Here is a 13,976-nt window from a genome sequence, read left to right as displayed (position 1 = left end):
TACTCCTTGGGGAGTTTATTAACATGGCCCCTAGATAGCAACCATGAAGAGGATCTGCCAATGCACTTCCTTAGGAATCAATAACTTGAAGCGATAGATGAAGAATCCTTATAGGGTTACCCAGTGATGTATCAGGGGGGGGGGCAGGGGAGGGGCTTGGGCATGTAAGGAAAGGGAGGCCAGCCCTGGACCCTCACCAGAGGGGCGCTTCAGGCTTATGCATTCACTAGGTGATATTCATGCACAATGGTCAGTTAGGGCCAAAACTTTCTCTTGGACACCGCCTTTCCAAATTCCTGCACATGCCCCTGAGATGGTGAATTGCCACTTGTTCTACACCCACTCTGTCTACATTCTGCCAGTCTCATCCAACATGGTCTAATCCTAGTTGGTCTCAAACCAGTTTGTCTGCTAGTCATTTGGTCTAATGGCCATTTATCCCTTCTACCACTTCATTTTATTTTCAGTAACACTACACCAATTTTTCTAAAGATCCTCTTGGTCTAACACCGCTCAGTCTAGAAGTTTATAAACCAAATTTTTATTTGATGATTGAAAATAAGTAGAAAATAAGTGGAAATTGGACCAACTGGGAATTAGACAAAATGAGAACTACAGTAGTGTAGACCGAATGGCAATTAGACCAAATTGAGATTAGACTAAGTGAGTTTAGACCAAGTGGTATTAGACTATCTGAGAAGAAGACTGACTGCGTGTAGACCAGATGAATGGGGCACATGGCAAGGATGCCATTTTCAGTAGATCTAGAGGCAACATTCGAAAAAAATGCCTGGGAGGTTTAATCTGATGAACAACATTAAAAGTCACTGGCTTCAGAAGTTGGAACAGGCCTCAAATCCAGTACTTGCCCTGAGCAATGTTTTTCCTAGATATGCCCGCTGGGTTCAACCATAGGAGGCCAGGAAGTTTGTAGTGAAAGTTTTCAGAAGTGAGACATGCAAAATAAATTAGACACATCAGAATCATCAAACGAGTGAGTAACTGAGAAAAAAAAGATGCATAACAGTATGGTCCTTGATAAGCCTTAGTCATAGGAGAAATATAAATTTGTGAATTCAAGGCTCATTCATATTATTTCATAGAGAGTGAGAAGGTTTTTGTTCCTTTCTTCCATGTTTCTTTTATATTTAGCAGGGAAGCTTCAGAGTTGAGCTGTGTAACTCGAATTGGGTGGGTTTCGGTCATATTTTGTTTCAGTTTGGATTCGCTAGAAGTGTTGAGTGGCACATTTAGCATTGACAGTGTGCCAAGATGACAGAGCTTGTGTAAATAGGAGACCTAGCTTGCCGCTATGCTGGGAATTGAAACTTGAACATGAAGGAGATCGAGGAGAAGGCTGGATGCGTGGGCTTGGGAGAGAGGAAAGAGTGTTTTTGATTTGGGTGGACTCGAAGGCAGGAGAGTGATAACAGAGCACAAATAAGATCGGAAGAGAAGATAACCTGTGTTACCTGTTTTCTTCTTCTCCATCTCTCCTTCCGTCTTCCTCCTCTTGAGGATTAAGGAAGTGAGAGGACTGCCCTTGACATTAGAATGTTAGCATCCAATCATTCAGAGTAGAGTCTTACATCTAACCCTCTCTCTGTTCAATATGGATGGAATGAATACATTTCAGAGTGAGCAGGTCTTTCGAGTTAGGAAAGCTAGATGTGTACTGTTCTGAAAACAGACTAGAATATTGGAGAGGTGGATAGCTAGACTAGTTTAGGATCACTGGACTGGAATCTTTGAAGACTTTGGACACAATTTTGAAGTGTCTGGAAAAGGAGGATGGGCTGAAATGATCAATCTAAAAGATTTCTAATTGGACCAAATAAGAATAAGATAAAAGTTGATTTTCAAAGAAACACTTTGTTACCTTAATATATACTTCTGTAGCTTTCCTTTATTGAATTAATTCTTCTTTGATAAACTCCTGTGAATGAAAGCATTTTAGTGCAGTGGGATCAAAACCGGATCAGCATCCCTGGATGGTTCATTTATCCAGTCCAAATGAAGGTCTCCAACTTCAATTTTATTTCGGATGGAATTGTCATACAAATAGAAGGACTTCAATTGAATTACCTCAGTCATCAGACCAATGCTAAACAGGATTGATGCATATCAAACAGTGGGACGGCTTCCTCAACGAGTGGGCGACTTAATTCAAGTATCTGACAAATGACAACTAGATCTATCTGCAAAGTGGTTGAATTTGCTGGAGCAGGTGAAGAGATGGAATTCGGGAAGAACTTGATTTGCTGCCTGAGTTGACTGTTTCGCCACCAGCCACAGAAGGCGGTTTCAAACCGCCTCGATCACAAGAATCCCCGTTTAATTACGAGAACATTTTTAGGCTAAAAAATACCCATTAATTATTCCTGCATTCACACCGCCCCGAAACATACCCTTCGGGATAAATTCCTGAAGTTAGGAGCATGCGCAGTATGGTCTAATAAGCAGGCAAGGCGCGAGATTCAAAACCACTAGCCCAGCAGCCACCCACGGCGCCCGCGCCCAACGACACGCTGGGCTAAAAGTTCCTGTAAATTGCTTTCACATTGCCAAAATACCTGCGACCTTGGAAAAATCCCCGCGAAAGTTCTCATAATTTCGCCAAGTACCTACTATTTAGTGGGTATTTTGTTTCGGGGAAATTACGCGTAGTTTGCTTTCACATTACCAAAATACCTGGTATTTTCTGATCGGGGTAAATTTCCCGATCAGAGAATACCTGGAACTGACGAACTTCGAGGCGGTCTGAAACCACCTAGTGAGTGATCCCCGGGATCTGTGTAAAGTCACATTGTGTCGGGTGCTCTCTGAGATACCCAGGTCGAGCTGTGGGGGGTAACACTTCCCCTTTGTTAATAAGAACCTAGAGGTATTATCAAATATCAGTTCTACAGGAAGGAGCACGGTCCCCATCTAAGACTTAATTGAGCAAGGATGAGTAAGCCAGACCTCACCAATGGTTACATAATAAGCTAATCGTTAGTGCTTCGTTAATCTGTTCTTTTGGTGATATTGTTTAGTTGTTGAGAGCAGCGGTAATCAAGGCCTCTGCTTGATTGAGATGAAGTGCTGAACTTGACTCTCAAAATGAGCTTTGCAGGAAGAGCAGTTTGGCATCAAAATTTGGCATCAAACTGAGACTAGATATTAGAAGTTTGATTATCGGCGTCACCTGTGATGAAAATTGACATCGTTGTATCAGTCGTAATACCACGGTTATCTCAGCGCTTTCACCCTGGATAATTTAAAAATTTGTTGGAGGAGAAAAAGACCATCAACACGAAATGACAGAAAATATGTATGTTGAATAATTGAGAATTCATGCTGACCTAAATATGAATTAATTTTGTGTCAGATTATGTCAACGTGGTTTGTATTCATGGTAGTCATTTTTGATTGGATTTTGGAGGACCGCTTCTCAGACAGTCAGGATTGAATGCAGGAGTGATTCAGATCAGATCGTGCCAACTCAATCACTTTAATAAATCCATTGTGAGCCATCATAATGTGGATTCTAGAATCATTTAAATTCGATTATGCTAATTTGGTCATTTTGATTGTATTTTTGGTGATCTCGATTCTAAATTGTTCAGAGTTGATTTCTGTGAACTTGCTTTTGAGGTAGGAGGATTGAATACGAAACTGCTTCAAATGTGATGTCACAATGGATACCCATAAATAATGAATTGATTGTGATCTGAATTCATTTTTTAGATGTATTATGTAGACAAAATTTTGAAAGCAAGTGGGAAATCTAAGTGGCTTGGATAAGATGATTTCAGTTTCGAGTTGGATTCTGTGGACTTGCTTTTGAAAGCGTATAATGATTAAATGTGTTGTTCAGATCTACTATAATCAATCCTATATCATTTGGAGTTAGAGTCTGTGGACTTGTTTTCGATTGCTAGAGGATTGAATACATGATTGATTCTGATCTGCTAATAATATTGATAAACAAAAAATCTTTATCATTTGGAATTGGATTCTGTATTGACTTTTGATTGCAAAAGGATTAAATACAGGTGGTTCTGACCTGCTAATATCAACATCACTCACAATTCTATGTTATTTTTGATTCTGTAGACTTGATTTTGAGGATTTGATACAGGAGTGATTCTAATCTGCTAATATTAACATGAATCAAAATTCTATGTCATTTGAAAATGGATTCTGTGGACGTGCTTTTGAGTGCAAGAGGATTCAAAAATTGAGTGGTTTTGTTCACTACATTACACTACATTCAAACTCCTATCAATTTTTTTGATGGCAGGACTGTTTGATGTCTGAATGGTTCCAATAATATCAACATTGATCTAAATTTGAAGTTAGATTCTTCAGACTGGCTTCGGATTAGAAGAGGATGGAATACCTGAGTAATTCTGATCACATGTTGTCATCTTTTATCTAAATTTGAAAGCATTTGGAGTGAGAAACTTGCTTTTGATTGCAAGAGGATTTATTATTGAATTGGTTCTGTTTGGATTGCACCGGAGTGGACACCTGCTTCTGGAGACTTGCTTTTGATTGCAACAGGATTAAATTCCCCAAGTGATTGTGATCAGATGATGTCAACATTTATCTAAATTTGAAATCATTTGGAGTGAAATACTTGCTTCGGATTGCAAAAAAGACTGAATGGTGAATTGGTTCTTTTGCGATTGCACAGATGTGGACACTTGCTTCTGGAGACTAGCTTTTGAATTAAAGAGGATTAAATATCCCGAGTGATTCTGATATGATGATGTCAACATTTATCTCAATTAAAATCACTTTGGAGTGAGAAACTTTCTTCTGATTGCAATTTTGATTGCAAGAAGACTGAATGTTGAAGCGGTTCTGTTTGAGTGGTGTAGGAGAGGATACCTTTCAAAGCTGGAGACCATTGATGTTGAGATGGATAAGTTGATGAAGAGATTGAGGTGGAATGGACGTGCCCACAAGGAATCGGAATGGAAGCGAAGACGGGTCTTTGCCCTTCATTACTTGCAGACAGAATTAAGGTGCTTAATTTTGCATGGTATATTACTGTATTTAACATTGATAACAAAAGTTGTTTGATGATTGTGACGAACAAATTTATTATTTACTGTCAATAACTGGGATATATTCATTTGATTTGCTAGTTCATTACGATTAACTTGCAAGCCGAATAAAAGTACACAATTTTCCTGCGCGTGCGTGTTGCATCTCCCTATGAACGCGCGCAAATTCATCAACTTCATCATATGATACGTTTTACTTCTACCTCTTCCCCTCTTGCTCATCATCATCATCTTTTTTTATCCTTTTCAACATCACCACCACCATTCATATCATTATCATTGTTGTCATCATTACCATCACCATCATCATAATCATAATCATCATCATCATCATAATCATCATCATCATCATAATCATCATCATCATCATCACCACCACCATTACCACCACCACCACCATCATCATCATCATCATGGCCATTACCACCACCATCATCATCATAATCTTCTTTCTTCTCCTCTTATTCCATTACCTCCCTCCGCGTTAATACCATTTTCTCAATAGTCTATCAAATAGACAGAGCTTTATCCATAGAATCAACTTAGTTGATTACATTTGTTGACAACAAAAGATATCAGCAAAAAACGAGATTTAGATGATTGTGCTACCACTTTGTTTTATGCCAACCTATGATTGTTATTTTTTTAGACATTCTAGACGAAAAATATCATAACCTTCTACAGTTTTGAAATGAGGTATCATCAATTGAATGCATTATCAGTGCTTGCATTGCATTTTTTTTTTTTTTTTTTTTAGGAATGCAAAATTTTAAACCACATAGTAACTAGAAATTTGTGATTTTAAATAGGTTTGATTCACGCAAATATGTCTGAAGCTCTTTTAAACGATACACTAGAAAGCATTAAAAGAAGCTTAAGGACGTTCCACAGTTAAAGTGAAATCCATGTCATTTTCACCAAACTTTGCACATAGATACTTTAGAACCTTAGTATTTGAAATATGCAAAAATTAACATAGGTCCATGTGCTTGATTTTTTGCTATAGAGCTTCAAAGTTCACCCAAATTGATGTTCTTAAGAATTGCGCATTAAAAAGAATTTGGCATTTTTAGACCGCCCAAGATTACTACAATGAGTTTAAACCTCCATTACTCATTCAGAATACATGAAAAAGTCATCAAATTTCGCAAGAGAGTTAATAATTGTATCGTTAGAATGGAGAATCTATTAATAGTGCTATTTGTTTGCAATTTTAAGTTTAACAGCACTGTCAGTTCTTAAAAAAGGCGTAAAAGATAACAAAATCCCAATGTAAAAAATGTAAAATTTCAGTAACAAACTACAAAAGTACAATAAATGCTGCACTTTATTCAAAATCCATGTCATTTTCACCAAATTTTGCAGAGTTGTAGAGGAAGGTATACCTAAGAGGTACAAACATTAAAAAATAGGGGTTCATGTGCTTGTTTTTAAACTATCAGCATTTTTATTAGAGCAAATGTGCTTTTCAAAACACCAAAAATGGGCCGAATGCTTAGTATCTATGTGAAGAAAAAATCAAAACCACTCTACCATTTATTCAAAATCGGGCTAATATTCGTGATTCTTGGCAGCACTGCAGAGTAAAGTATTTTGAAATTGTAGAGAATATTTTTTTGAATGGTCCATGGAATAATTCAATTTTTTAGCTTCATGAAATAACGCATCGGATCTGCAGTTAAAGTGCAGAAGATGAGAAAAATCAGCTCATACCCGCAGCTAATTAATCACCTGTTCATCCATTGTGACGTAAGCGCGCAGAGTGTAAACTATGCGCAGATCATAATGCGCACAAATATAACTGTGGAACGTCCTTAAATGCAGATTTATAAAAAATAATAAAAATTAGTTCTGTATTATTAAACACATGCAATAAACAACTAGATATATGAATAAAGCAGGAAATAAATATTTAATATGTCTGTATGATATTATCTTCACCTTGTGTCATTAATTACTTATTCCTTTCAGTGGAAAAAATGGATATTGAAAGTCATTTAGAATTGTGGATACAACGTTTGTCATCAACCAAAGATAATCTGACAAATTGGTTTGTGTGGTTTACCGCAAAATGTGGGCTCTAGAAAACCTATTTTTATGATTCTTAGAAAGATTTTATACAAAAAACAGACATGAAAATGGAAAAAAGTGAGAGTTCAAATCATGGTTGGAAAGTGGGATGTATTAGAAGAGGATGGGGCTTAGATGGGGGAGAGTATATGAGTTTTTATCTTTTATTTGTCCAGCAATGCATCTTGTCAAAATGGACAAGAAATGAAACATGATGACAGTTTCCTCCAATCCCGGTCTTAACTTCAAATTTCCTGCAAGCAAGATATAGTGCGAGCGTGATTATCATACTTGCCTAGGATGTTAATAGAAACTATGTACATACAAAAAGGAATGCCATTTCTTACCATTTTTAATCATTCTCATGCACTTTGTGTCTTATAATATTCCCTCAGGTTTGATAATTACAATATTAATATATTATGGAATAAATTACATCGATATATGTGATGCTTTGAATAGATTAAGGTGTTGTGGTAGTGTTAAACACAGTGAAATGTGAAATTGTTATAGAAAAAAAAGGCTCTTCAAATTGTTCACACTATACAGATAATTACAATCTTGTTGTATTTATGTAGTCATTTTGCTTTTCATTCTAATCTATTCCATTCTATTCTGTTCTGTTCTGTTCTGTTCTGTTCTGTTCTGTTCTGTTCTGTTCTGTTCTGTTCTTTTCTGTTCTGTTCTATTCAGCTGTTTCTTTGTTACGTTTTCTTTGAAAATGATATTTATGTGAATAATAACAATAGTAATAATAATGATAACAACAACAACAATCATAATAATGATAATGAAAATAATTGTTTAATATTCATAATTATATTCTTTACTTTATTTCTTGGATATGGTTGTTTGAAATTCATTTTTTAAATAAAAGATACAGACAGAAAGATTAATGAAAGGCTGTCGAAGGAGAGATTAATAGGGTTGATAAAAAAGGGCAACGGGGGTAAGTGAGAGAGGTTGAGAAAGAAAGAGAGAGGGGGGAGTGTGTGTGTTTAGAATGGGAGGGGTAAATTAGAAAGGTCATCAAAAGAATAATCCGCCCTAGTAAACTTGACAGGTCTCAGTCTGATGTGGGTCAAGGAATATAGACTGTCTTTTCAGATGCCCTAAAACTTCCTGTTTTTTATCTCCCAGTGGAAAATTCATCCTTAATTCTATCACTCACAAGTAAAAAGCAGCTGTAAGTTTTTCTACCCCATAATCATTGGATTGTATTTGTTTACATTATATATATTTTTTTCTCAAGTATTAAGATTTGACATTGGGAATGATAATTAACTATTATCTTGCACACTTTTTACAAAAGTGTAGCAACCGTTTTATTGTTCTGTCTGGAAATTTCTATTCAGGAAAAGAAATAAAGCGTACAGGTAGAGAAATACCAATTATCTTGTAAATGATAAAATCATTCTTAATGCTGTCACAGACGGGTTAAGAAGTAGCAGTAAAGTTTTCTTCCCTAGTATGACGACCTTTAGATTGTATTTGTTTACCTTGGATTCTGCCTAAAGTATTAAAGAAGATTCAATAAATAACATTCCACTATTATCCAACATTCATGTCTGAAAAAACAGAGAATGTTGAATTGGAAGGAGGTGGAGGGCTTGCGGGCTTCAGCTCCCCCTCTTTTTTTTTCCAGTAACCATGTCATAAATATTTGAAAATGACCATCTAAATTTTACATGTTCAGACCCCCATGGCCCCTGAAAAGTATCATTATTTAATGAAAATTTCGATTTCGGGAACAAAATCCAGCAAAACAAGTATAGATACATCCAGTTATCTCATAAATGCTTTGATAGTCAATGAGATGTAGTTCCCCCTTGCAGTAATTAGTATTCCGATATTAGATTAGGACTTTCACACTTTGGAGTATGACGTCGGGATCATTTCCTTTACTGTATATTAGGAACATAGTTCATTGTCCTTACAAGCCAACATGGATGTGATTAGCCTATAAGCAATTGTGGTTCTTAATTATCAAGTCACTTTGGTATCACCATGCCTTTTAAGTTTTGCTCTATGTTGTACAAAATATTAGTTGGAGAGATCACAAAACAAAAGATGAAATTTATGGAGATCTTCCACCTATCTCCACCATGGTAATTAAACGTAGTATGAGTTTGCTGGTCACTGTTTCCGTAGTGAAAAGGAAGTTATTTCTGATGTACTTTTGTTGCACCTTCCTCATAAAACAAGAGGACGGAGACATTTAAATTTTGTTGATTACAAATGTAGGGATACAAATAATTTGTTACATTATTTACCAACTCTCATGTCAGATCGCGAAGCCTGGCGTACGATTGTAAATTCATTCTCGGATACGTCTGATTCGTAGTGTAATGTAGTGTATGTTGTGAATGTTCAATCTTATCATGATCTGCTGAGAACCAGAAGGGGCGCTATTGCAGATCTATCAAAGATGTTTTCCAATGAGAACCAGAGGGGCACTAATACCTTTGACTTTGTTCAGCAGTAGTGCCCTTCTGATTCTCAATGAATCATCATTCACTTGCAATAATGCCCATCTTGCATGATTGTTATTGTTATATATTATCATCATTATATTTACACCGATGAATTAATGTATCTATTCGTTTGCTACTCAATATATTAAATCACTGTCGTCGAAATAAAAAATCTCAGAAAGAACAGAGTAGACACTGAAAGTGTTAATCACTTGAAGTGACATTGATGCCTAATAGTAATGCATGCAGGTCTTTTCACAAAGTTTACGTAAAGCTACATTTAACTTTTGTGAACGATTTGAATATGGCATGCCAGATCTTCGCCACTTGCTGAGTTGAAATATATTCTTTAAACAAATTTTCAGAGCAAAGTGTATTTTTACCTCAAAGGCTTCATAGGAATAAAACTATATGAAATAAAGTTATGATGTTATAACAATAATGTAAAATAATGATAATCGCAAGAGATATATAGTGTTTTTTGTCAAAGGGTACAGAGAGCAACTATTATTTCCCCGGCTTTAGCTGGAGCTAGAGCTGCCACTTTATCAGTAGTGCTTAATAATATCTCGTGGAAAAATGTTGAGCTCACACTTTGGCACTTCATATTCCAATCGTGTAAAGTTGTGCATAACTTTGTTATGAAACACCAGTCTATCAACCATTGTGCGCATGAAGACAATCATGAATAGATTTTTTCTTTCATGGTCAAATATGGACAACATCATGGGAGATCAGTATCAGGAGATGAGTTATCACCATATTCATGAATCATTTTCAAACAGCTTCCTTGAAATTAAACTTTATTCACAAATTTCTTAGATTAAAGTGAAACCAGAAGGAGTTTTGCAGGAAAATGTGAAGTTTATCATGCAGTGCATAAGCTTGTCATATTTTAGGAATTCCTACCAAATATAAGGGTTGAATAAGCTATTATTCACTGGTTTGTGTGATTTAATAAGGAAAAGAGAGTATAGGGGTTATATGTTTGTCATATCCTTTACTTTTTATGATAAAAGCCATATGAAATTGGTAGACGGCAGTTTACCATAATGGATTCATCTAAAGCAACAATATCATGTAAAGCATATTACATTTAAAATGAGTAATGTTGGTATTAAGGTTTATATTTTTCATCTTTGTTTTTTTTGTCTTCTACCATATAGTCTACTGCTGGAATTGTAAGTTTCTTTAGAATATTCACTTCACACAATTTCACATCAATTGACCATTATTTTCCACACCATAACATTTAATAGCACTTAATAGTATTTTAACCATTCACAATACACCTGTTTTCATAATATTTTGTTAAATCATATTTTTCAAAATGACATCATTCAGATGATAAACATTAAAATCATCACTTCATGGGAACAAATTCATATATATCAACTCCATGTAATTCCAGAAGCCTATAATTGATAGGGATGTTGTGTTTACCACTCATATTTTACTTGTTTTGTTTTCATAACATCTTTGAATATTAATTCCACAATCACAATTGAAATGTTAGTTTTTCATCACAATCCTTTTGTTTGTTTTTATTTATTAATTTTCATTTGATTTTATTCACTTTTAATGAGCAAATTTATATCTTGCATTTTTGAATTCCATGCTAATGTACAAGATGTACAAGATTATTCCTGTTTCTGCAGTTATCACATTTATTTCATTTAGTACATTGTTTTCAGTTTTCATAATGCATACTGTGTATATCTTCTCATTTTATTCATCTTTGTTATTTTAGTACATTGTATAGTTAGCTCTTTTTCCACACCAGAGAAATTGCAGCTCCACGAAATTTATATATTTTATACGATGTCCATCATTGGCAAAATAGGCATGTTATAGGAGTTTAATTTTTAAATCAGTCAAATTTTTAAATTGTTTGTGTTACTGTTTTAATGTGTATACTGAAACATTAAATCTGATTTTGGGAATGGGGTTCTTTGAAACATAAGTTTGTCCAAGGGTTGCCCAACATTGCATCAGATTATACATGTAGATTGGATTTTAGATCATTTGAAACAAATGTTTGGTTATCTTGCATTTTTTAATACAAAAGATAGTGATCTTGTCTTAGGATTGCCATGTTTAGTATCAAGTAATCCATATAGAGTGGATTATAAATTTGATTTCATTGGTGAATGAAATTAATGTATTCCATCTTTTTGTACATATTTGTAATTTATTTGTACATGAAATTTATTTGCTCATGGTTTTATGTCTTTTTTTTTTAACAAATGATAGTAGGTAAGAAGCAGATTTCCCCAACTTGCAAGACAAGAAGCCATTTTCATAATAATAGCTTTCAATTTATTACAGTAATACAAGCATTTCATTTTTTTGTACAATATTTAGATTTTAATGGTTGATGAAATTAATTACCAGTAGCTCATAGTGATGTGTAATTTTTTCTACAAATTTAAGGATAATACATATGAATGAAACAAGAGATTCATTCAATTTACAATGAAACCATTATTGTCGTATATGATAGCTTATCCAGTAATACAAATATTTATCCGTCTTTTTTTTACACAATCCCTCTGTATACAGGAAAAAGTCTAGGGAGCGTGCTTACGAGACGGTAGCTGAAGAGGGCGCTGTGAGCCATCAGAGAGATCCTGACAGGGATGGGGAGGCTGAGGGTTCAACGCCTAGGAGGGGCGGGGATAGGGGTAGACTCAACGTCACAGTCGTTCTTAATAAAGGTAACCTACACGACGAAAAAGACATATGGCTAAGGGGGATTCGCCCATTCATAGACATTAGTGCTGTGATGGGATTTGAACCACTCTAAATTTTAAGGATTAAAATATAACTTCAGATAATTTGTAAATAGTGACCAGTCGAATATATTATTTAGATTTTAACCTTGTGGATTTAAACATACGGCTAAAAGATTTCAATTTTAATATTTTGAGATTCAAAAGTTAATCCTTAAGATTAGAAATAAATCAAATATTCAGCTGGTCACGTATACCGATCAGGAATTATTTTAGATCCTTGAAATTTAGAGTGAACCCCAGACCTTGTGAATCAAAGTTTTGTAGACTTATTCACCCATAACACAGCACCTTGACAACGTCTTTTTATACACATATTTTTTAGATGTTTTTTAGGTGTTGTAAACCACATCAGCGATTGTACATATTTTTAAATTAAGAAACGGTATTAAATATACCCTTTAGGGCTTTGATTCAAATAAGGCAGTTTGTCATACATTGTCTTCGCATTCAGATTTGATCATCGTGTAGTTTGTCATACATTGTCTTCGCATTAAGATTTGATCATCGTGTAAATGAATAGAAAGTCTGTGGTTAGATCATAATCTGTCCTGACTTAATCGATTTAATAATTCTGTAATGCTAGACCTTGAATTATCTGAACATGTGTGAAACTTATTCATATTGACAGGTCATTATTGTTTAAGGTCAGTGATTGTCCTTAAACCATTAGATATTAAGGAGATAATGTATCAGGATTTGGCATGAATGATTACTCAATAGATGGAAAACTCATTCATTGCTTTTGCTGAAGCATAACACCATGTGTTATAGTTAATATACATGTTTTTGCTAGAAAGTTTGAGTTTGTGAGCCGAAATATAGCAGCAAACATGCATTTTCAAGGAAAATGCAGGAAAGTTTATTAAAGTTTGTGAGCTGAAATATAGATGGAAACATACATTTTGAAGGATGTGCAAGAAATTCTGAGTTTGTGAGCAAAAATATAGCCGTAAATATGCATTTTGCTGGATTTCATTTAAGTACTACTTCTTACCTGTGGTCGGTATGGAGGAATCACCAATCTGTATCACTCTTCACTTTGAATACAGGTATAAAAAAGTACACAATTTGCATTTTGATAGAAATATAAGTGCATTCTTACTTTGAAGAAAAGCCTATATACAGTACTGCCATCTTCTGAAAAATAAAAGGAAGTAACTCTAATTGTTTTTCAAAATTTACTTTTTTTCTTGATTTGGGATATTTTCTGTTTGCTCTACCCGTTGCTAAATGAATTGAAGTCACATAGCCCCCAATATCTGAAATAGAGATATTTTAATTGCAATTAATTATATATATTTCTACATGAAATAATGACACATTTTCCTCATTTGCAGAGAAATTCATTCCCTGGAGTTGCTACCTTTTGTCAGCAGATGGCAAAGTAGGCTTGGGTCATTGTTAGGTTTAAAATAATGTCTTGTGGATTTAAGTTTTTTTTTTTTTTTTTTCTTCATTCATAAATAAAAATAAACTTCAAAATATATGAAGGAATACAAAATGTATACATTTCATTAATAGATAATTACAGTGAAACAAATCGTAAATAAGTCAGATATTCAGAAACGTACATGTAGGGT

The 13,976-nt window shown here is 34.7% G+C and overlaps 1 protein-coding gene across 1 annotated transcript in view; it reads left to right on the top strand.

The window, feature by feature from the left end:
• Positions 1 to 4,820: 4,820 nt before the first annotated feature.
• The window catches only part of LOC129262516 (mucin-2-like), a 33,034-nt gene continuing 23,878 nt past the window's right edge, over positions 4,821 to 13,976 (top strand). Inside the window, exons 1-3 of the mRNA XM_054900641.2 lie at positions 4,821 to 5,015; positions 10,768 to 10,782; positions 12,164 to 12,318. Of these exons, the coding sequence (XP_054756616.2) occupies positions 4,909 to 5,015; positions 10,768 to 10,782; positions 12,164 to 12,318 (277 nt within the window). The 5' untranslated portion in view covers positions 4,821 to 4,908. The remainder of the gene's footprint in view (positions 5,016 to 10,767; positions 10,783 to 12,163; positions 12,319 to 13,976) is intronic.

Source organism: Lytechinus pictus, chromosome 5, assembly GCF_037042905.1.
Source record: "Lytechinus pictus isolate F3 Inbred chromosome 5, Lp3.0, whole genome shotgun sequence".
Classification (NCBI taxonomy): Eukaryota; Metazoa; Echinodermata; class Echinoidea; order Temnopleuroida; family Toxopneustidae; genus Lytechinus; species Lytechinus pictus.
This window is presented reverse-complemented; position numbering and strand designations above follow the sequence as displayed.